The sequence below is a fragment of the Balaenoptera musculus genome, chromosome 20, assembly GCF_009873245.2.
Source record: "Balaenoptera musculus isolate JJ_BM4_2016_0621 chromosome 20, mBalMus1.pri.v3, whole genome shotgun sequence".
Lineage (NCBI taxonomy): Eukaryota > Metazoa > Chordata > Mammalia > Artiodactyla > Balaenopteridae > Balaenoptera > Balaenoptera musculus.
Window position 1 is genome coordinate 58,250,486 of NC_045804.1, and position 23,661 is coordinate 58,274,146.

The following is a 23,661-nucleotide window of genomic DNA, read 5'->3' on the forward strand; positions in this document are numbered from 1 at the left end:
ACCCTTGGAGCCCCGAGCTCTGGCAGATTCGCTGCTCACGACCTGGGCCCGTGAACTCAAAATAAAAACAGTAGAAGAGTAGAAGGATGTTCATCAGAAATCTCATTTTCTTTCCAATTACGACTACTATTTTTGAAGTATCACACATTCTTTTCTCCCATTTTCTCCCTAATTTTTCAGAGCTCCTGCTTTGCTGGCTCAGCCAGCCCCTGGGCACTGACCTGCCCTGTGGCCACGAGGGGCGCACCCTCCTCTGGGCCTCCGTATCCTTGGTGGGGAAGGGGGGCGTCTGGGGACAGAGTCAGGCGAAGTAGGCGTAGAAGAAGATGTTGACGCACATGAGGAGGATGGCGTTGAAGCCACAGACGCGGGCCCAGAAGGCATGTTTCTGGGATGCTTGGTGGTCACCTGGAGGGGGCAGGAGGAGGGGACAGATGAGGGCCACAGGGTCCCAGCCGGGGCCCTTGCCTCCAGCCCCGCCGTGGGTGGGAGTGAGGGGGAGCGCCTTAGGGTCACACACACACCTGTCTTGGCTCCCGAGGGCAGGTCCTGAGCCAGGGTCCACCAGGTAAGGTTCTCGATCTGCAGGGAAGGGTGAGGGTGAGGGTGGCGGGACGGGGGTGGGCCCAGACGGGATCAGGGGTCCGTGATGGAAAGAGGGCAGCCAAGTTCAAAAAGGGCCAGGAACCAGGGCCAGATGGGGTTACGGGTCAAGAGCTAGAAAATTCCTGAGTCAGAGAGGGTCAGGGGTCAGGACAGGCTCACCTGGACGCCCTGGGGGGGTGGCGTCAGCAGGCTCCCAGCCACCACCGCAGCCCCGCTGAGCACGAAGAGAGCCACGGCGAAGTGCAGGTAGTGGACGCCGCGGAGGACGGCAGGTCGCTGCTCGGGGCGGCCGCAGGGCGGGGCCGGGTGCAGGAACTCCAGCACCAGCCTGGTGGCACCCACCGCCAGCCCCGCCATCAGGCCCCAGAAGGCCCCCTGGGGGGAGAAGGCAGGGCAGCTGGGGCCTTGGGAGGAAGGCCAGGGCTCCCCCGCACCCAGGCACACGGGCGGCGGGGGGAGACGTGCGCCCAGCCCCACCCCAGCTCTCCGCATCCCCACCTGCTCGTTGGCCCGCCGCCAGAAGATGCCCAAGACGAAGACCGCGGTCACCGGGGGGGCCAGGGAGCTGGTCACCGACTGCATGTAGATGAAGAGCTGCCCACCGTTGGAGCCCTGCAGGACCGGGATCCAGGCCACACTCACGCCAATGAGCACCACGATGACCAGCCTGCGGGCGGCAGCAGGCGGGCCGTCCCTCGAGGCCTCGCCTCCCCCTGGCCCCGGAGGCTTGCTCTCCATCTGTCCCCTGCGGCTCCGGCTCCGGCCTCCTCCCTGGCCCCTGTCCACTCCTCCAGGGACGGGGCCGATCTTGCCCTCTCCGGACCCTTCCATGGCTCCCTGCCGCTGGCAGGAACCGCCCCTGACTCAGCCTGTGTTCTCCCGCTCATCCCTGGGGTCTCACAGTGGCCCCCGCGCCCCCCGCTTCGCCTGCCCACCTTGAAGGCACCGTCCCACCCTCTCTGTGCTTGCCGTCCGTCTCCCACTCGCGGCGGCGGCGGCGGCGGCGGCAGCCTCACGCTGTTAGATCACTGCTGCGTCTCCCGGCACACAGCAGGTGCTCAATACACATCCTTGACGGCATGAATGACCCCCTGCCCTCACATTCAGGCCAGACTGACCTCCCTGCGTTCCTCTAACCCTGGTGGGCCTTTGAAGGAGCCGTGGCCTCTGGCTGGCACCCGCCCCCCACCCCCTACAGCCCTTGGCTGTGGACTCACATCCACTACTGGACGACCTCCAGCCCGAGTGCAAGGTTTGGAGCCCAGCGGTCTCAGCTGCGAAGCCCCTTCCCTGCCCCACCCTGCGTGGAATCCTCCTCTCAGCTCCTGCCTGCCCCCCGCTGGGTGTGCCCCCCCTCCCCCGCAGCAGGGACACCCTTCACTCGTTCCTCCACAAGGCATGCATGAGGAGCCCACCGGAGAGCAGGGCGCTGGGTTAGGGACCCAGACGTGGTGACGAGCAGGCCTGGTCCCTGCCCAGCACCCAGAGTGGAGCAAAGAAAACATGAGCCTGTTATCCTGCGCTCAGAGCTGTGCTGAAGGAGCCCAGAGGAAGCATCCATCCAGGAAGGCTTCCAGGAGGAGGGGACCCTGCAGCTTTGAAGGGGTGTGGAACCTGGCTAAGGGGACAGAGCTGGGGCGAGGTGTCCGTATGCTCCTCCCTCGGCTGTGTCCTGGGTCAGCTGGGCGCCCCTCACCCCCAGAGGTGGGTGATGCGTGAGAGCCCCTGGAACCCCAGACAGCACAATAGGAGTGACAGAGGCCATGTGTGCAGCTGGGGCGGGCCCGCCTGCCTCCTGTCCTTCCCTTCCAGGCCTGAGGAAGAGGGTGGAGGAAGGAGGCGGCCCCTTGATTAGGGCTAATTAACCCTCCGCCTGGCAGGCGGCCGGCGCTGCCCTCTTCAAAGGCACAGGCAGGCTCCACCCCGCGCCCTCCTCCAACAGGCCCCGTGTCCAACCCCAGACTCAGCACCTCTTGCAGGGCTGGTCCCCTCCAGCCCGGCCTGGAGCGGGGCCCTGGCCCTCTGACTGCCCTCTTGGGTTTGGTCTGATGACTCAGCCACCAGCAGGCTGTCAGAGGGACCCCAAACCCAGAGGCTGTTCCTTCTGCCTGGAATGCCTCTCTCAACTCCTCCCCCAGCAAAACCCCTTTGTCCACCAAGGCCCAGCTCAAGACCCTCCTCCTCCAGGAAGTCTTCCTGACACCCTGCCCCCCAACCACCACTCTGCCGTCAGGATGACTGGCCCCCTCCATTGCCTCTGGGCTGCAGCCATGGTTGCAGGGGAGCCCCTCAAGGGCTGGGGGGGACTCTGAGACCTCTCTGGGTCCCCTATGTTGCCCAGTTTGATGCAGTGTCCCAGGGAGGGCCAGCAGTAGTCGACTGAATAACAGAGAAAGGTGGACAGAAGGGGCTGCAGGGGAGGACCGGGGAGTGGGGCTGGGGGCTGGCAAAGATCGGGGCCCCAGGCATGAGGTGGTCACGCCCCCAGGCTTATGATAGCTCCTCTGGCCCCCCCAACCTGAGGAGACCTGGGTGGGGGGGGTCCCCAGCATCCCCATGATGGCCTCATCCCGGGCTCAGGGTGCCCTCTGCTGCCCTGTGCTCTGGGAGTCCCATCTCTCCTTGGACTGAGGCTCCAAAAATCCAGACCCCACACAGCTGGAAACACAGCTTGAACAGTGCTGTTAGGCAGGAAGCAGGCTGGAGGTGTTGGGGGATGTCCTGGTGCTTCAAGACGGAGGGGTGGTAGGGCTAAGCCCTGGCCGCACACCCAGCACTGGGCCCTTTCCACTCCACCGACCTGGCAGCTGAGATAACTGGGGCCCAGAGAGGGTGAGCAGCCCGGCCCACATCACACAGCCAGGTGCCCACAGGCAGGCTGGCAGGGCCCGGGGCGGGCTTGCCTGGGTGGATGGGTGAGAAGGAGGGTCAAGGGTGCCATGTGAGGGGTGAGCTGGCATAGAGGGGAGACCGGCTCAGGACTCTGGCTTCAGGTGGGAGTGGGAGGCTGGGAAGCAGCAGGCAGGGGACGTGGAGCCACCAAGGGGGGACTGAGGCTACCGGTGTCCAGGCTAGGGGCGCCGAGGCACACCCTGGGCGGCAGGAGGACGTCCGGGTCCCAGTTCCCGGGAAGCCGGAGCTGGAGGGGCTCAGGGAGGAGCCGGTCAAACAGGGACTGGGAGAGGTGGTCCAGGTGCCGACACAGAAGCCGCCTGTGAGCGGAGGGAGAGGCTCCCTGTTCTGGAGGAGGAGGTCTGAGCTGCACAAGAGCTCACACCTGCCAGCTGGCATGTCCCGACAGAGTCCGGCTGTTTTGCATCACTGGGATGACTGCCCGGAGCTCCAGGAGACCCCACCCTGAGGATGGGCGCCACAGGCTCCCGGCTGGAGGGGCCACTGCTGGCCAAGCCCAGCACCAGAGGGCCGGGTCCCCCTCGACCGGCACAGTGGGGGCTGCATGGCTTGGAGGGAGACAGGCAGGGTGGGACCCCTGAGAGGGCATCGACTCCTTTTCATCCATCACTGAGTTTCACCCCTAAAGGACTCCTGGGTACTCGGCCAAGCTTGGGGATGGAGGGCTGTGCCAGGCACAGCCCCCCCTCCCCCCATGGGGAGGGGCATCGGGACACCAGTGGGACCGACAAGGCCTACATGTGCTATGGGAGCGAGGCTATAGTTCCTGTGGGAGGCTTTGAGGGGAGGGGGCTCATTCCTTGGTCAGCGGTATCAGGGAGGGCTGCCTGGAGGAGGGGCACTTGAGCAGAGTCTAGAAAGATCAGGTAAGTCATCAAGGTAATAAGGAGGGGACAAGTGGGGCTTGGAGGAAGTGGGCAGAAGGTCAGTGGGGCCAGGGGCACAGGGGCCAGAGGGACAGCTATGGTGTGAGTGTGGCCACACCTGAGTGCTGGCTCTGGCCTTCTCTGGGGCAGCTAGGAACCGTCAGGGGGGCTAGGGGCTCAGACCTGGGGAAGGCAGATCTCTGCGTGGTTAGGGAAGGGGGCTCTCCCTGGCAGATTCCCTCAGAGAGTCCGCTTGGGGTAAGAGATGCATCCAAGATGGGGGTTGTGGCCGTGAAGGGGTGGCCAGGAGAGCGAAGTGGAAGGTGGGAGGGGTAGAATGTTCTGGTCTCTTCTCTCCTTTCCTTCCTGGTGTCGTCCTTTCTCCAGTTGGCAAACTTCTACTCATCCCTCAAAGCCCAGCTCTGCTGGGGCCTCATGGGCTGGTGATGGGGCTGGGGAAGCCCTCCTCCCAGCGCCTCCCCCATACCGTCCCACCAGCAGCAGCTCCCGCTCCCCGGCGCCGGGCCGCAGCCACTTCCAGATGTCCATGGTGAACAGCGTGCTGCTGCTGTTGAAGATGGAGGTCAGCGATGACATGAGAGCGGCCATCATCACAGCGATCATCAGCCCCCGCAGGCCTGGGGGGACAGGACCTGCTGTGACCCTGCCCGGGCCGCGCCGCCGCCCCCGGGAGCCCTCCTGCCCAGGCCCCACCGTCTGAGGCCCCTCCAAGTCCCTGCAAGTAGAGGCCCAGGAGGGAGGAGGTGGGGGGGGTTGGAGGTGGTGGGAGAGAGACCCCGACATGGGAGGCTGGGGACAACAGCGGGGCTCCCGCGTCTGCTGCCCGAGCCTGCGGGCTGCTGGCAACGGGGATCTACTTCTACAGAGCTTCCCGTTGACAGAGCGCTTTCACACCCAGACTTCATTTGACGGTGAGGAGGTGGAAACTCAGAGAGGGGAAGAGAGTTGCCCAGGGATGCACAGCAGGCCAGAGGCAGAACTTAGGGATGGGGTGGGGGAGTGAGGACAGCCTGGACGGGACCCTCAGCCTGGAGGCCCCGCCCTGGGCAGGGCCCAGGGGCCCAGGGGCCCAGGGCCTGGGGTTTCCTGCTACTTCCTGTGCGTGGCCACCCTGTCTTGTTGGCTCTGTGAGAGAGGAGATGTGGTTGCCCAAAGAGGAGAGAAAAGCCGCCCTGCTCACGGGCTGAAAACAAATAAGGGGCCCCCATCGAGGTGGGCGAGGCCCTGCTGTGCAAAGCCTGCTGGGGTCATGGGCTTGAGAGGGGCTGTGTGTGCAGAGGACTCAGTGATGTGTGGCTTCAGGCTGGTCGCCTCCCCTCTCTGGGCTTCAGTTCAGGTCTGTCTCCAAGGCTTCCTGTGCTTTTTCTTCAAGTGTCTAAGCACCTCCTCCATCTCTGCAGATTCCCTGTCTGTCCTCCACACCCGCTTCCCCCACCCCAGGATAAGCCACCTCCCCTGAGGGCTCAGCCTTGCAGGTGCCATTGCTTGCCTGGCCCTGGTTCTGCGTCTGACCTGCTGTGTGACTTCCAGGCATCCCATTGCCCTCTCTGTTCACTTAGGCTGACTGAGATGGGGCCCAGAGGAAAGTGAGTTAAATCATGGTTTTCCCCCAGACATTTCTCCAACCTCCTTCCCTTGCTCGGGGAGGTGGATTAACTTGGGGCTTATTCTCCTCCCATTTCTCACACAGGGAGCTCAAGGCCTGGAGAGGGGTTATGGCCCAACAACGGCTGGGTGTCAGCCAGCCCCCAGAACAGAAGGGGCAGGCGAGGCCCCGGGGTGGGAAGCCACAGCGCGGCCAAGCCCTGTGCCGGTCAGTTTCCCTGTGCGGCTGTGTTTAATCCCAGCAACCATGCTGAGGGGTGGGAAAGTGTCATTATCCCCAATTTACAAACGAGGACACTGAAACTGCGAGCAGGGAAGGGACTTGCCCCCAGTATCTTAGCCAGCAAGTGGCAGAGCCCAGGTCTGGTCTGGAGGGAGGGAGGGAGGAGCAGGGCGGGGCCAGGAAGTTCCCATGGGGGCAGTGGCGGGGGAGGACACTGAGAATCCGGAGGTGAAACCAGGCTGCAGAGGAAAGCCGGATCCTCTTTTCGCTTAGGTGGGACCACACCCCTTGCCATGTGTTCGGCTTGCACACCTCCTGTGACTGGGAACTCACCACCCCATATCAGACTGGCAGGGAAAGTGGAAAGGGCCAAAATCTGCCCCATGTTCTCTGGCCCGCAGGGTCTCAGGGGTCGGCAGGCTCGAGGTGGGCCTGGGGCTCCTGGGTCCCCAGCAGAGTCAGCAGTGGGTTTGGGGCCAGAGAGACTCGGGTTTGTGTCTCAGCCACAAGCTACAAACCCGGGACAAGTCACTTTCCTCTCTCTGTGCCTCAGTTTCCCCATCTGTAAACCGCAGCTAAGAACTCTGCCTCATAACCTTACAAAAGAAGCAGTTTGTGATAGGGCCTAACACCCAGCAGGCCTGAAGGAGGAGACAGTGGCAGCCTTTCTGGAGGGACGGGCCAGCACCGGCTAAGAGGATGAGCCCTGGGGGCAGACCGCCTGAGTTCAGAACCCAGCTTTGCAGCTCACTTGCCACGTGACCTTGGCCAGGGCACCCTGGGTCTCAGTGTCCCCATCTCTAAAGTGGGGATGATGAGGGACTTCCCTGGTGGTCCAGTGGTTAAAACTCCACGCTTCCACTGCAGGAGGCACGGGTCTGATCCCTGGTCGGGGAGCTAAGACACCGCATGCCGTGCAGCGTGACAAAAAAAAAAAAAAAAAAGTAAAGTGGGAATGATGATCACAGCACCCAGGGTTCCTGAGAAGAGGACGTGAGTTAGCCCCACGTGACGCCCCGGGCACGGTGCCTGGCGCACGGCGGGTGCCCTGTGTGTTTTCTATTATTATTACTTTCCTCATGTTCTGCTCATCCCACCTGGATGTCACACAGAGTCACGCTGGACCCAGAGTGGGCTCCACCGCCCCCAGGGCTCCTCCCCGGACCCAGCTGGAGCCTCACCTGTGGGCATCAGCTCCATGACCAGCTTGGGGTAGGCGATGTTGGAGCAGCCAATCTCGGTCCCGCAGGCCCGCAGGCACTCGGACGGCACCACACAGCCCACGTCATCTGCGCGAGAGGGATGCCTAGTGTCCCCCGCCCGCCCTCCCTGGGGTGGACAAGCCCCGGGCTGAGGACAGGAGCCTGTCCGCACCTGCTCTGTCACCATCTGCCACCAGCTGCTGCTCGGCCCTGGGCCTCAGTTTCCCAGCCTGGGTGACGAGGCGGGGGACGGCCTCAGAGACTACTCTGGCCCTTGACACCCTCTCCTCCTGCCTGCTGCCCATCCCATGACCCCCGCTCCCTGTCCCACACCAAGCCGGCTCCCCTGCAGGGCGGCCCCGCCCAGGTGAGCAGTCCGCCCACCGTCCAAGCCCCTCTGGGCGCTGGTCTCCCTCTGCCCACCTCCTGCCCGCAGCCCTCCTCCCCAGAGAGGCAGGTGGAGGCCCCCCACCCGGGCTGGCCCCTCAAACAAGAAGGGAGCCCAGAGCTCTGCACAAGACCCTCCAGACTCCCAGCTCCTGGGGCCGGTCTCCTTCCCTGCCCCTCTCCCCGCACCCCAGCCTCCTCCCACCCGAGCCTCTGCGCTGTGTGCTGCTCTCCCGGGCCTTCCCAGGGGCGGCTCAGAAGTCATCGCCTCCATCTGAAGTAGCCCCCCTCCCCCACGACCCCTCCCCCCTCATCACTCGTTTTCATCGCTTCACCTCCCCTGGAGGTGGTTCTGCTGCAGACCCTCCCCCGCGGCGGGGGCAGCACCCACTGCTCGCCCTCTGAGTGAACGAGGAATGAGTGGGTGGCCCAGACCGGGCCTGAATCCGAAATCCCAGACTCCCCGCCAGCCGCTGGAGCCGGACCCTGTTCAGGGCCTGAGCGTGGGGGGGCCTGGCTCCCGGAGCGGGCGGAGGTAGCAGACCTAGGGTCGACCCCACGTGCTCTTGTTCCTCTGGGAAACACTCTTTAAACACCTTTGACCCCTGCCCCACTGGATTCTCAGCAGGGCCCGCAGAGGAATGCGCAGAGCAAGCAAACGCAGAGACGCGATTATGGGGAAAGTTCAGAAACAGCAGCCATCGCTCAGCCGCTCGGGCACAGGGGCCTGTTTGGGGGGTAACGTTTCCACGCCTGGGCATTGATGTCCCCGTGACTTGGAGCCCCTGCGCGGACCGGGCACTCCTGGGCTAACGCCCCTCCTTAGATGCCCAACCCACCGTGGAGGGTCTCAGGCCCCCTCCCCGGGGCCAGAGGGCCTGGAACGGCATCACCCCCTCCCCCATGACCCGCGTCCCTGAGCGCCAGGCCCCCACCCCTGGCACCTCCGGCTCAGTGTGTCCCACTGTCCTCCCTCCTGCCACAAGGTGGGCACCAGCTCCTCACGGCCTCCCTTCCATCCTCTCCATCCTTCCAAAGTCACCGCTTTGCTCACATCACTTACTTCTCAGGAACCCCCTCCCCACCTCCACCCTCAGAGCCCACGGCTTCCTGGAAGAAAGTCCTTTCCATGACATTCGAGGCCCTGGACAACTGGTCCCAGGTCCCGTCATCCCAGCACCGCGCGCTGGCCACCCTGACCTGCTTGTATTTTTTCACACACGCCCAGCATGCTGACGCCTCTGTGCCTTTACAGACGCGGTCTCCTCCTCTTGCTGCTCTGTCCCTACCCTTATTCACCTCCCGCTTCATGGCCTGCTGCAAAGGGCTTGCTCTCCCACGCCTTCCACAGCTCGTCCCCACCCCCTAAGGCAGAATAGCTTCCTCCCAAGGGCTCCTAAAGCCCAGGGTTGAATCACAATAGTTTGTTTGCATATTTTACGTCCTCCACCAGACTGAGAGCTCCCCAAGGGCGGACACTGGCTTTGAATCATCTCCTCTCCCAGGTATCACCCTGTCCAGGGCTGGGCCCAGAGGAGATGCTCTGTGAACATGTGTGAATGAATAAATGAGTAAATAAGTGAATGGTTGGGAAGAAGGGGAAAGGCACAGAAGGAGAGGAGGAAAGGGAGAAAGGACCCCACAAAGAGCTATGGAGGAGTTCAGGCACTGTTTGATCCAGCTGCCCTACCCTACCACCTCCCACCCACAGCTATGCATACGAGAGAATTCAGGAGCAGAAAGGGCATAGCTTGCCTAGGACACATAGTCAGACCCGGGACAGAGCCTGGGGTCCCACGGCGGGACTCTGGGGCCACTGGGGTTCAGGTGGGGGCAGGTGACAGGTCCCTCGTGACAGGTTCTGGGCTTGGACTGGCTCGCTCTGGCACCTGGAGGACTCAGCCCTCCTGGGAGGGACAGGTGATGTGTCACGGCCACATAATGGCTCAAAAAGCCCAAGTCAGGAGATTCTGGCTGAGTTTATTCAGCCTGTTGCAGCCCATTCCAGGCTGCCAGGATGGGGCCCCGCCTCTGGGCACCTCGGGCTTGCCTGCCTAAGCAGCAAGCAAGAACCACCTCTCCTTTGTGACAGCAGCAGAGGTGCTGCCACCTAAACAAAGTCTCCCATTTGTGCCAACTCAGGAGTGAGCAGCCCCAGGCCAGGGGGACCAGGGGACTGGGCAAGGGGCCTGGCCTTGCCTGAGTACCGGATTCTACGGGCCTGGGAGCTCCCCGCTGGGCTCCACCTTGACATCAGCACCACTATCCAGCCGGGGCCCACGCCAGAACCCTGAGGGCTGCCTCTCTCCTTGCCCCCCACGTCCTCCCTCCCTGCGGCCAATGCCAAGTCCAGCCACTGGGCTTGGGGACCAGGGGAGCTGCACCACCTCCCCCCTCTAATCCACCTCCCCTAAAACCGTGACTCTGCCCACTATCCTCCCTGCTCACAGCCTCCTGTGGCCTCCATCCCCTGCAGGAGGGATCGTGGGACCCTAACTGTGCACTACAGCCTCTGCCCCCTTGGCCACCCCGACCACTGCCAAAATTTCACCCTCGACTCCGGGCCTCTGTGTCTGCTGTTCCCTCTCCCTGGAACACCCTTCTCAAAGCCAGGGAGCTCATACTGATTCCTGCCAGCTCGTTGCGGATGTCTGGGCTCTACAGGCTTTGAGGAAACACCCTCCACGGCACCAATAACTCTGTGACTTGTGTCCTTCCTGCCTCTCGATAGACTGTGACCATGAGGCCCATGGAGGAGCCCGGATTCCAACAGCGCACAGCACAAGCCAATGGGTGGCAGGTTCTGCCTGTGTTTGTTTGTTTTGTTTTTTTTTTTTTTTTTTTTTTGTTTGTAATTATTTATTTATTTATTTTTTTTTTTTTGGCTGTGTTGGGTCTTCGTTTCTGTGCGAGGGCTTCCTCTAGTTGTGGCAAGTGGAGGCCACTCTTCATCGCGGTGCGCGGGCCTCTCACTGTTGCGGCCCCTCTTGTTGCGGAGCACAGGCTCCAGATGCGCAGGCTCAGTAGTTGTGGCTCACGGGCCCAGTTGCTCCGTGGCATGTGGGATCTTCCCAGACCAGGGCTCGAACCTGTGTCCCCTGCATTGGCAGGCAGATTCTCAACCACTGCGCCACCAGGGAAGCCCGCCTGTGTTTGTTGACTGACTAAATGACCCTCTTCCAAGCTGGTCATTGGACACACCACCCCGAGGGGTAATCAAGGTGCTCCCCACTCCCAAGCAGGCCTGGCTTATCCCTGGGAGCCAGTTCAGATGCTGATATCACAGGAGGGAGAACACAGACCTGGCTCTGAATCCAGTTCTCCCAATCTCTTACTATGTGATCCTGGGTATTTATTCTCTGGGGCTATTTCTTTCTCTGTAAAACCCTTCTGGGGACATCCATAGGCCAACAAATCAACTTCAATCTAAATTTCATACCTTATACAAAAAAATTAACTCAAAATAGATCACAGATTTAAATGTAAAACTATCAGACTTCTAGGAAAAAAGTAGGAGAATATCTTCAGAACCTAGGGCAAGGTGAAGAGTTTTTAGACTTAACATCAAAAGCATAATCCCTTAAATGAGAACTTGATAAAATAGAGCTCATCAAAACTAAAGCTTTGGTACTTCCCTGGTGGTCCAGTGGGTAAGACTCCACACCCCCAATGCAGGGGGCCCGGGTTCGATCCCTGGTCGGGGACCTAAATCCTCCACGCATGCCGCAACTAAGAGTTCACACGCCGCAACTGAGAAGTCTGCATGCTTCAACTAAAAGATCCCGTGTGCCGCAACTAAGACCCAGCACAGCCAAAATATAAATAAATAAATACATATTTTTTAAAAAAACAACTAAAGCTTTTGCTCTGTATAAAACACCTGTGGGAAGGATGAAAAGAAAAGCTGCAGAAACAAATTCAGTCAAGTCGCAGGAAACAAGACCCATACACAAAACCAGTATACACTAACAATGAACTATCAGAAAAGGAATTAAGAAACCAATCCCATTTACAGTAGCACAAAAAAGAATAAAATACCTAGGAAAAAATTTAACCCAAGGAGGTGAAAGGTCTGTACACTGAAAACTGTAAGAAAATGAAAGAAATTGAAAAAGACACAAAAAAAATGGAAAGATATTCCATGCTCATGGATTAGCAGAATCAATATTGTTAAAACGTCCAAAGTGATCTACAGATTCCGCGCAATCGCTATCAGAATACCAATGATATTTTTCACAGAGATAGCAAAAACCATCCTAAAATATTTGTATGGAGCCATAAAAGATCCTGAGTAGCCATAAAAGATCCGGAACCTTAAGAAAGAAAAACAAAGCTGGAGGCATCACACTCCCTGATTTCAAACCAAATCACAAAGCTATAGTAATCAAAATAGTGTGGTATTGGCACAAAAACAGACACGCAGATCAATAGAACAGAACAGAAATAAACCCCTCGCATATATGGTCAACTGATTTACGACAAAGGCTCCAAGAATATACAATGGGGAAAGGACAGTCTCTGCAATAAATGGGTGTTGGGAAAACTGGACAGCCACAGGCAAAAGAATGAAACTGGACCTCTATCTCACACCACATGCAGAAATCAACTCAAAATGGCTTAAAGATTTGAAAAAAGACCAGGAACTGTGAAACACCTAGAAGAAAACATAGGTGGTAGCTCCTTGACATCAGTCTTGGCAATGATTCTTTTGGATTTGACACTAAGAGCAAATGCAAAGAAAGCCAAAAACAAACAAACAAAAAAACCCAAAAACAAACAAGTAAAAAACAAGTGGGACTTCATCAAACTAAAAAGCTTCTGCACATCAAACGAAACAATCAACAAAACGAAAGGGCAACATACAGAATGGGAGAAAATATTTGCGAATTGTGTATCTGATAAAAGGTTAATATCCAGAATATGTAAAGAACTCATACAACTCAATAGCAAAAACAAAAACCCACAAACAGACCCCAGAAATCTGATTTAAAGATGGGCAGAGGAACTGAACAGACATTTTTCCAAAGGAGACGTACAAATGGCCAACAGGTACATGAAAAATACTTGTACAACATCGCTAATCATCAGGGAAATCATCACACCTGCAAGAATGGCTATTATCAAAAAGATAAGAGACAACAAGAGTTGGCCAGGATGTGAAGAAAAGGGAACACTTGTACATTATTGGTGGGAGTGTAAATGGGTGCAGCTACTATGGAAACAGCATGGAGGTTCCTTAAAAAATTATAAATAGAACTACCATATGATCCAGCAATCCCGCATCTAGGTTACATATTTTAAGGAAATGAAATCACCACCTCAAAGAGACATCTGCACTCCCGTTCACTGCAGCATTATTCACTATAGCCAAGATATGGAAACAATCTAAGTGTCCTTCAGTACTTATGATAAACGGATAAAGAAACTGTGACGTTTATATATATAAGAAAATATTATTCAGCCGTGAGAAGGAAAGACATCCTGCCATTTGCAACAACGTGGATGGACCTCGAGGGTGTTATGCTAAGTGAAATAAGTCAGAGAAAGATACTATATGATATCCCTTATATGTGGAAGCTAAAAATGCCAAACTCATAGAAACAGAGACTAGAATACCATGGAGTACCAGGCAGCAATAGAAAGGAACACCGCCATACACAATCACAGAGATCACAATCTCTGGTGCTTCTCTGGATGAATCACCAGAGAACAGATCGGTGGCAGCCAGGGTTAGGGAGGGAGGTGTGGGTTTGGCTGTAGAGGGACAGCTCTGGATCTTGATTGTGATAGTGGTTACACAAACGTACACATGTGATAAGGTTGCACACATCTACACACGCATGCACATAAACGAGCACACGTAAACTGGTGAAATCTGAACGAGGTTTCTGGCTGTGGTATTACTGGCACTATGGTTATGCAAGATGACACCATTGAGGGAAACTGGGTGAAGGGTGCATGCAAGCTCTCTGTTGTTTTTTTTTAACAGCTTCCTGTGAATCTATAATTACGGGCAGGTAGCTGGAGGGCTGGAGGCCCTTCAGCCCTGAGAGCCAGGACTCCCTTCATGAGCCCCAGGGCCTCTGTGCAGGGGAAGAAAAAAAGGAGAAGCTGAGGCCAGAGAAGGTCTTGTCTGGATCCCCAGTGGCAGAGGCTGTAAGTCAGCCTTCAGGACTCCCAGGGCAGTGCTCGGCCCTGGGACCACCTTCCTCCCCCTTCTGACCATGTGCAGGGGCGGGGGCGGGGGGATGCAGGTGTGTGTGCATGTACCTGGGAAGGGCTGGGGGCACTTGAAGGGGCACCATGTTCAGACACAGTGTGAAGCCCCCGGGCCAGGGTGGAGTGCGGGACTAGAGCGGTCAGCGATGGGGGCCACAGGCATGCTGGGGCTGGGACACCGCATCACTGCTCGGGGCAGCAGACCCAGGGAAGACGCTGACAGGCAGATGGATGGTGGTGAGGGTCCTGGGGGAGGGGGGTTCATGGGCCCAGGCCCAGTGACATCAACAGCTGGCTCTCAGCAGCAAGAGCAGTGTCCTCGGGGCCCCAATCCCAGCTGAGCACAAAGCAGCTCCATGCAGGGCGGGCGAGGTGATGGTGGTGGCAGGGCTGGGCCCGGTGCCTGGCTGACTGCCTGTGGCATGCAGCGGGATGCGGGCCGTTGTCAGGCCAGGTTTCGTGGGCTTTGCTGTCCCCACCCTGGCAGCCTGCTTTCAGATGTGGTCCCCACACGCCCCCAGAACCGGGATCCCAAGCCCCAGGACGCAGGGCAGAGGGCTGGGCCTGACCCCAGCCCACAGCCGCCCTCTGAGGCCCTCCCTGCCCCCGGGCTCATCATGCAGGACCGGTCCTGAGCGGGCGGGGCTCCCAGAAGGGAGCAGGGCTGGGACCTAGAACTGGGTACCTGCTCTATCCACACCAGGCTCTGTGCAGGCTCCTGAGGTCGGGTCAGACCTGCCCTACCCCTGCCTTGGCAGCTCCCAGCCGGGTCCCGACCCTACTTCCACAACTGGACAGCTGAGCATCTGCATGGACTTCCGTCCCACCTGGGAAACCACACAGTTCGGGTGGGACCAGGGTTACCAACAGGCTGGGGGCGGGGTGTGCTAAGGCTGTTCACTTGCTGTGTGTCCTCAGGAAGAACACTGCCCCTCCCTGGGCTGCAATGTTCCAGGAGCTCTTGGACTTCCGTCCCTGAGCTGTTCAGAATTCGGCTACCTGGGGCTGGTGGCAGCGGAGGAGACAGACACACACCGCCCGACGTCTGTGTCCGTCGCGGGTAGGGGTGAATCGGTTTCCGGCTCCGCCCCCGGTCGCACGTCACCGCAGGTGGCGGCAGCGGGGTGGGCGAGGCGGCACTGAGTCACAGGCCGCCTGTGCACCCGCTCCGCCCGCGCCGCCCGGTAAGCGAGACCTGACCCGCGCCCCCGACCCCGGGCGCCCCCCCGGCGACCCGCCAGCCCGCCTGCCCGCTTGCTGCCCCGAGCCTCCTCCGCGCAGGCCCCTCGGGCTGCCGATCGCGGCGCCGGGGGCTTTCGAGACCCCATCCCATCCCGGAAGCCCTAGGGATGCGGGGCGCCGCCGAGCAGGGCCAGAGGTCGTCGGAGAGCGGACTCCAGCCTGCCCCTCTAGGAACCTTCTAGGAAGTCCCCTGCCTGGCCTAGTTCCCCCCAGAGGTCGCCCAGGACCTCTGGCAGCTCCAGAAATCCTCTGGGATGCTGGCCCCCGTCCCCTGCAGGTACCGGCACCCGGGGCGCGAGGCGTGCCGCCCACACCCCCCGCCCCCCGCCGGCCCCTCCTCCGCGCGGCCGCCCCTCCCCGGCCCCGCCTGCACTCTGACCAGACCCTGCGGCCCGCCCCTCCCGCAGGCTCCCGGGGGCAGAGGATCTGCGGCGGCGGCGGCGGCGGCGGCGGCGGCGGCGGGAGGCTCCAGAACGCGCTGCGCCAGCCCGGCGACCGGACTCCCGACCTGCTGAGCGTGCGTCCAGCCCGCGGCAGAGGCGCCCGCCATGGCCTTCTCCCAGGTGCAGTGCTTGGACGACAGCCACGTCAACTGGCGCTCCAGCGAGGCCAAACCCGAGTTCTTCTACAGCGAGGAGCAGCGGCTGGCGCTGGAGGCCCTGGTGGCCCGCGGCCCCGACGCCTTCTATGAGGTGCTGAAGCGGGAGAACATCCGCGACTTCCTCTCGGAGCTGGAGCTCAGGCGCATCGTGGAGACCATCGAGGTGTATGACCCCGGCTCCGAGGACCCCCGGGCCAGCGGCCAGCCCCGGGGGCCCGAGGACGGCGGGGTCGGTGACGGCGAGGAGGGCAGCGGGGAAGGGGGGGCCCGCACCGAGGCCGAGCCGCTGCCCTCGCTGGAGTACTGGCCCCAGAAGTCTGACCGCTCCATCCCGCAGCTGGACCTGGGCTGGCCGGACACCACCGCCTACCGGGGTGTGACCCGGGCCAGCGTCTACATGCAGCCCCCCATCGACGGGCAGGCCCACATCAAGGAGGTGGTGCGCAGGATGATCAACCAGGCCCAGAAGGTGAGCCCGTGTGAGTCCCCGGAGAGGAAGCGGCCCGGCCCGGCGGGCCTGACCCGCCCCGGCCTCTCCTGCGCCGAACACACTCACTCAGAGCCCAGCCTGGTCTCCTGGCTGCCTCCCCTCCTGCCTTCACGGGGCTCCGTGGTTTCTTTGCAGAGGGGTAGGGCCCCTGGGTCCTGTGGCAGGTGACAGTGGCTGCCCCGTCTCAAAGGGCCTTTGTGCATTGTTGGGGGGTGTTGCTGACTTCCCCAGACCTGGCGAGCAGGTTCCCCAGAAGAAGGTGCTGCGATGGGGTGGGGCGGGGAGGATCACGCGGCTTTCTCTCACTGCCCCTCGGGATGGCTCTGATTCACACCTGAGAAGCAGGAGGCTCCCAGGCACACAGGCCCGCATGCCGGGAGCTTTCTGGCGATGCTTTTGTGGGGTGGCGGAGAGAGGCTGGGGCGGGAGGTGGGCATGGAGACTGAAAGGTAGCCTGAGTCCGTCTGAGGCTGGCTTGGAGATCCAAGTTCAAGCGTGCCTGTTTCCTGGCCGCGCTGGGTGACCCTCCCTGAGCCTCTCGGTGAGCTTTGCAATGGCAGAACCTTTCCAGGCTGGGATGTGAGGGATGGCAATGGTGTGGTCCCCGGGGTGGGAGCGGAGCGAGTCCAGATGAGGGTCGTTTGCCTGGGCCGGAGGAGCCTCAGGCGTCGTCCGGACCTCCCCTGGAGCGACCCCTGCCGAGCTGTGCAGTGTGCCGGCGTGGGCAGCCACTCGGCTGGCACACTGACACGCATTCTGAGAAGGGGTCTCGCCACTGGCAGACAGCCAGGCCATGGCTGGTGAGCCGGGGCTTCTTCACGCTTCCATGGTTTCAAAGCACATTCTGAGATGACTGATAAGGCCTGCCTCGTGAGCTGTGTTGAGGAGGATTCTGAGGCCAGGTCTGGGCTCAGGAGAGAGCAGTGAGTGCTCAGCAGTTCTGTCCTGGCCTTGGCTTGTGGGGCGAGGTATTTCTAGCGGAGTCTAACCCTTTCACTCTTCTGGGTCCGCTCAAGACCTAAACGGTGGCTTTGGGGACCGTCCTGGCGGACAGGCAGGGGCCAGGGGAGCTCTTGGGCACAGAGCACAGAAGTGGGTAGGAACTGACAAGGTGACCATGGCTTAAGTTTCCAGAAAGGTGGAGTCCCTGTCCCCCGAGGGGGCTGGCCGGGTCGGATAGCCTGTGTTGGGGGGCCTGGCTCTTGGCCTGGTCCCAGGCAGCTCTGGGGCTTCGGGTTTCTGTTCTGTAAAATGGAGGTGGCGAGGATGAAAGCTGTGAGGATGGAGTCCGGTGACTGACTGAGGAAGAGGTGGAGGAAGGGGGGGAGGGGCCTTCCCAGTTTTCAGGCTGAATAACCCACACCACTCCTGCTGTGGGGTAGGAGGGTGCTGCTGACGTGGGCGCCTGGCTGGAGGTCATGGGACCCAGTCCCCGGGGTGGGGGGGCCTGGTGGGATCCCATTACCCAGCCTCCTCTCCCTTTTTAAAAATGGGGAAATTGAGGCCCTGGGTGGGGACTTGACCTGCTGTGCTCGGGCTCCTCCCAGCCCCCCCATGGCCCTGCTCCCCACCAGGAGTAGGACAGAGGCAGATCCCAGATCCCAGACTGCACGGGAACCGCTGGAGAGTCTAATCTCCCCCAGACAGAAAGACAGACGGCCTGGCCCAGTGATGGGGCCAGAGAGGGGAGCCTGGGGCCAGGCTGGGCACCGGGGCCGCCTCCCTGCGTCTCTCATCTCTACGGCCGGAGCCGAGACCCAGCCACCCCCTGCAGTCCCATGCCCCCCCGTAACTTAATATGCTCCCCACGAGAGCCCCCCAGGATTATCGGCATCACCTGTGTAAGGTGACAGCCAGGAGGAAGTCTGTCCCAGGCCTGAACCCCGGTCCGTGTGGTCCCAGTTGGTGCTGTCCTGCAGCCCCCAACAGGTGGGACAGGTGGGCACTGCCCCCTGCTTTCATCTCTCCTAGAGGGGGCTCACTGATGCCACCCCTGCCCACGCTCAGACAGCAGGGAGCCACAGGCCCAACAGGAGGGGCCTCAGAGGCCAAGTGCCTCCTCTCAGACGGGGACACCAAGGGCGGAGGACAGGGATTTGTTCACATCTGACAGCACCGAGGGGAGCCAGTCCCCTGCCTTCCAGCCTGCATCTTCCCTGCCATGTTCATCCTGGGGCCCACGGCCAGTGTGGGGTGTGTGTGTGCGCGGGCTGCCCTGGTAACCGCAGGTGCTGTTTATTGAGTGCCAGGCACTAGATAATCTCGTGTAGTGTCACCTGTTCCATTTTTAAGATGTAGTAACTGAGGCTGCACTAGTTAACCCTTGCCAAGGTCACCTGGTTAGCTCTCGGGTGGAGGGGTGGGGAAGGGACCAGACCTGTGCTGTCCTCAGACTCTAAGACAGCTCCCCTGCCTGTCCTGCCCTGGCCTTGGCAGGATGCAGTAGGAGGCAGGGCAGGGAGCGGCAGCTCATCCAAGCCACCTGCAACCCTCCCATCTCCCCTGCTCTGCTGCTTCCCAGGCTCGCAGGGGCCGGGCTGTGACGCTGACGGATGCTGACAGGGTGCTTTGCCTGGGCTGCCCGCCCGTCTGCCGGGAGCTCTCCCTACCTTATCTCTCCCCGTGAATCACCTCCTTCCCCCTCACCCCCGTGTCCTCCTCTCACCCCCAGTACCAATGCAGGGACAGTGGCCCCTCGCACCCCCTGGGATGGGGATCCCGCCGTCCAGCTGCCTGGACAAGACGCTGGCCCCCTGCCCACCAGGGCGCCTGGGCTGGGACTGGTGGTGCTGAGTCAGGGCGGCCCAGCCCACTGCCTCCTCAGCCTGACCTGTCGTCAGCACAGCGGGCCGACCCTGGGGCAGGGAAGTGACACAACACACATTCAGCCCGTCCCGCCGGGAGCGGCTGGGTTCCTGTCAAGGCTAACACTGAGTCCCCTCATTTCCCAGGAGATTAGAATGGAACTAATGGGCCACAGTGCCAGGAGCCAGGGGTGCTGGGGTCAGGTCCCTGCTCTGCCTCCACGGCTGTGTGACCTGGCACAAGCCCCAGTCATCCCATCTGTAAAATGGGTATAGGCATTGAAACCTCTTAAGGATCCCTTCAGCTCTGACACCCTGCTGCCCTGTCCTTCTGGACTCCTCTGGGACAAAGACCAGTGGGTCCAGGGTCCAACTCCACCGGCTGGGTGGCCCTGAGCAGGCCCCAGAGATGGAAGGTCATCTGCTTGCCCCTCCCCCAGCCCCCGGGAGCCAGTGATTTATCCAGGGAAAAACCTGCCGTGGGGTTCCAACTGCATACCAGAGGCCGGGCCTGTAGCATCACGCCTAGGCTGCCGCAGCCTCTGCAAGACAGGGGTGAGGCTGGACTGGGTTGGGCTGGGACTGGGGAGGGCCTGCCTCGGCCAGAAAAGGGGGTAGATGCTCTAGCAAGTTGTTCATGCAGGAGATGCTAAGCAACCCCCCCAGGACCCCTTCACCAGGGACCCCAGGGGTGGGGGTGGATCGTGTGCACGTGAGGAAACGGGGGGAGCACGAAGGAGAGTGAGTGGTGAAGGCTGGACCAGAACCCGGATCTCGTGCCTGCCAGGCCAGGGGCACTAAGATTCTTGCCCAGGGCCACACAGTAGGAAGGGACTGGAAGCAGGTTCCACAATGCCCGACTGACCCCACGTCTCTCCTGTCAGGCCCCTGCCTTCCCGCACTGCAGTCCTGGCTCACGGCTTGGCCCCAGGAGAATAAAAGAGCTTAATGAGGCACTTATTAAATACCAGCTGTGCATCAGGTGCTGAGCGGGCACTTTATCTGCCTGGATCCTCCCAGCTCCATGGTGTAGGTACCGTCCCTTCCGTGCAGATGAGGAAACTGAGGCTTAGAGGGGCTCACAGAGGGCAAATAACCTGTCACCGAGCCGATCACTGGAGGAGCTGGCCCAGAGCCCAGCTCTGAGGTCTCTGAGCCCCCGTTTCTCTGGAGAAGCGGCGCCTTGGATGTTCTTTCTGAGCCCTGCCCGTCTTGGGAGCCCTGGAGCCTTGCTGCGGGCCCCCAGCTTGACTCAGGGCAGTAAAAGCATTTTCACGAGGTTCCTAGACTCTGGGCTCTGGCAGGGGCACAAGTCTGACCACACCAAGGCCTGGTGAGCACAGGGTGATGGGGAGCCAAGTCCCCTGGGACCAGGAGGGGGGCTCTTGCTGTCCCCAAGCAGGCGGTACCAGCACAGCCTCGACGCCGTGAGAGGCCCCAGGGGCGGCCCAGTGGGCTGTTCCCAGGGACACACTGGAGCCCAGAGGGGCAGCGCCCGCCCAGCCTCATGCAGCGGGTCTGGGGAGCACTTCCCAGCCCGGGGCCCCACCTGCCAGGTGGCGAACCGTCTGATAACATAATCCCAGGGGTCGGCTCCCGTCCTCTCCCAAGGCTTCCTACCAGCGGTGTTTGCGTCTTAATTGAGTCTGGGGAGTCAGGAGCGGCTCTGCCAGCAAGGAGGGCTGGCACCTCTGGGCTGGGTGAATGCCAGGCTCCTGGGGCGCCCGGGCACTAGCCCCACCCCGGCCGGCACTGCCCTCCCTCCCACGACCCCGGGAGGCAGGGCCTGTCATCACACTCGTGTCACCGATGATGATACCGAGGTTCAAAGTGGGCCAGGGCCTGCTGAAGGTCACACCAGAGTCTTGGGTGGCAGGTCTAGACTGAGCTCCTGGTCTCCTTGGTCCGGCAGGCTCGCCCTGCAGCCGAGGGTCCTCCCCCGGGACCAGCAGAGGCGGGCAGTCCTCTCAGAGGCCCCTGGTTCACCAGGCCCCTTGCCGCATGACCTCGGGCCTCACGTTCTTCATTTGTAAAATGGGGATTGGGCACTTGTCTTAATTAAGGCAGTAACAGTCATGAGAATGCTCAGCGCGGGCCAGGACCACGCCCTATTGGGACCACGCCCCACGTCCAGGCAGGCCCAGCTGGTGGGCCGCACCAGCCTTCTTCATGAGGTCCCGGTGATCCCCAGGCTCACGCCCTTCCCGGATTAAATGTCACGTGGGGCGGTGGTGGGAAGACAGTCTTTGGAATCACAGGACCCCGACCTGAGCCCCAGCCACGTTGCCCAAGTTAGCCACTCCGCCTCTCTGACCCTCCGTCCTCTCCTCCTCAGTGCCACGTGATGCCAACACCTGCCCCAAAGTTGCGGCTGGGTTTACATGGAAAAAAAGCGTGGTGTCTGGCACGGGTTCAGTTCTCTTCCCTCTGCCCCCATCCATAGCCCCGTCCTGACAGCCTCTCCCTAGGAGTAGTCTGGCTGGAGAAGTGGTGAGCCCCCCATCCTGGAGGGGTTCAAGCAGGGGCTCGGGGGAACGCAGCAGAGAGCACGTGGGGCTCCAATGACCCAGGAGCCTCTGCCCTGCCGGGCTGGCTCTGTGACCTCGGGCAAGTCCTCTCCAGGCCAGTCCCTGGGGGTTTACGATGCTCCATGACCCCACAGCGTCTGTTGCTCTTGGATCCTGGAGAAGCTGAGCTTTTAAACATTTTCGAATTTGTGATTCTGCGATTTTCCAGTTTGAAAATCCTTGGCTTGTGCCGTCCTCTGAGACTGTGGGGTGGTCTGGATCCTGCACCTGGGAGCTTGGAGGACTCCGAGGCCCCTGGGGGCTGGCAGGAAGAGGGAGGGGCTTCTCTTGTCTCATCCGCCGGGCACAGCCCTGGTCAGCTGACCCCCATGCTCTGCGGCCTCTGGTCTCTGCAGCATTCCTGAGCTGTGGTGAGGAGGCTGCCGTGTATCTGGGGAAGGCCAGAGACTCTGGGCAGGGCCAACACCACTGGGCTGGGTGGGACCCGCTTGCGCTTCTTGACCCCTTCCCACTGCGGCTCCTTTAATTGGACTTAATGAGGCTTCTGTCTTAGTGCAGAGGGAAGGTGCCAGAGCTGATGACTGTCAGAGGGGTGGGACTGCAGGTCTTCCAATCTAACTCCCCCGTGACTGAGGAGAAGGGAGGTGCTTTGCCACGGACCCCGCCGCCCGTAAGGTGGGGCAGAGCCCCGGGCACTGACTCTCCGGGCAGTGCTGATGGCCAGGGCTTAGTTTCAGGACCCAGGACGGGCTCTGGGAGGTGGTGGGTGGAGTCACAGCTAGAACCCCCTCCGAGAGAGGAGCCCAGGAACAGGAGGCCTCTGCCACCAGCGGATTGTGTGGCTCTGGGACGGTGACCGCCCCCCCCCCGGAAAAGGGACAGCTGTACGAGCGTCAGCAAGCTGGTCCTGGCTTGGGTCGGCATGGTTACCACGAACACAGACTCCCTCCCCGTCTACCCGGGGGGCTGGGGCTCCTAGGAGGCCTCCTCCCCAGGCCTTTCAGGTCCTGCTAGCACCAGGGTGGGGTGGGGAGTGGGGCCATGTCTCCGTGTGGGAAACTGAGGCACAGCAGCCAGGTCTGCCCAGCAGCCAGGTCTGCCCAGCCCTGCTGCTGGGGGAGGGGGCGGGGGGCAGGAGGGGTGCTCTCCCTGTCTCCGCTGCACACCCCAGTGAGCGAGGGGCAGCCTGAGCCTCGCTGCACCCTGGGGGCAGGTGCAGCCCCTGGGGCCTCAGCCCCTCTGTCTGTGCAGGGGTGGTGACAACTCCAGTGCAGGTCGGCCTGTGTAAATTCTCTCAGCATTTGTGTCCCTGAGGAAGTCCTTATTTTCGTCTTTGGTTTTGAAAGCTATTTTCACTGGGTAGGGAATTCTGGGTTAATCGTTTCTCTGTTTAGTTGCTCTGGTGTCCTCTGGCTTGTGTTGATTCTGAGACGTCTGCTTATCTTTGTTGCTCAATATTTGATGATCTTTTCCCTTCTGGCTGCTTTTAAGATTTTTCTCTTTGTCACTGATTTTAAGTGATGTGATTATGATGTGCCGTGGTCTGTTTTCTTCATGTCTCCTCTGCTTGGAATTCATCGAATGTCCTGGACTTGGGGATGAACAGTTTCTATCAAATGTGGAAATGTTATGGCCATTTTTTTCAAATGTTTTTCTGTCCCCTCTCCCCCACCCTCTGCCTCAGGACCTTCTGAGACTCCAGTTACACATACTCTAGACCTGTGAAGTTGACCCAAGTTCACTGATGCTCTGGTCTTGGTTGTTCAGTCTTTTTTTCTCTGTGTGTCATTTTGGATCATTTCTACTGATAGGTCTTCAGGTTCACTAATCTTTTCTTCTACAGTGTCTAATCTGCTATTAATCCCATCCAATGTATTTGTCATCTTAAATGCTGAATTGTTTCACTTCTTGAGTTTCAATTTGGTGTTTGTTTTAAAAAATCTTCCATGTCTCC

At 60.3% G+C, this 23,661-nt stretch overlaps 2 protein-coding genes across 4 annotated transcripts in view; one reads left to right on the forward strand and one right to left on the reverse strand.

The window, feature by feature from the left end:
- Positions 1-89: 89 nt before the first annotated feature.
- Positions 90-23,661, reverse strand: part of SLC5A10 (solute carrier family 5 member 10) — a 55,365-nt gene continuing 31,793 nt past the window's right edge. Inside the window, exons 10-15 of one of the 2 annotated variants that reach the window (XM_036838384.1) lie at positions 7,416-7,523; positions 4,873-5,023; positions 1,105-1,273; positions 766-981; positions 525-582; positions 90-408 (exon numbers count right to left, since the gene is read on the reverse strand). In XM_036838384.1, coding sequence (XP_036694279.1) covers positions 302-408; positions 525-582; positions 766-981; positions 1,105-1,273; positions 4,873-5,023; positions 7,416-7,523 — 809 coding nt within the window. In that variant the 3' untranslated portion in view covers positions 90-301. The remainder of the gene's footprint in view (positions 409-524; positions 583-765; positions 982-1,104; positions 1,274-4,872; positions 5,024-7,415; positions 7,524-23,661) is intronic. The other variant, XM_036838385.1, reaches the window with a different exon arrangement.
- FAM83G (family with sequence similarity 83 member G) overlaps positions 13,380-23,661 on the forward strand; it is a 33,029-nt gene continuing 22,747 nt past the window's right edge. For both annotated transcript variants that reach the window (XM_036838382.1, XM_036838383.1), the window contains exons 1-2: positions 13,380-15,226; positions 15,692-16,354. In XM_036838382.1, the coding sequence (XP_036694277.1) occupies positions 15,833-16,354 (522 nt within the window). In that variant the 5' untranslated portion in view covers positions 13,380-15,226; positions 15,692-15,832. The remainder of the gene's footprint in view (positions 15,227-15,691; positions 16,355-23,661) is intronic.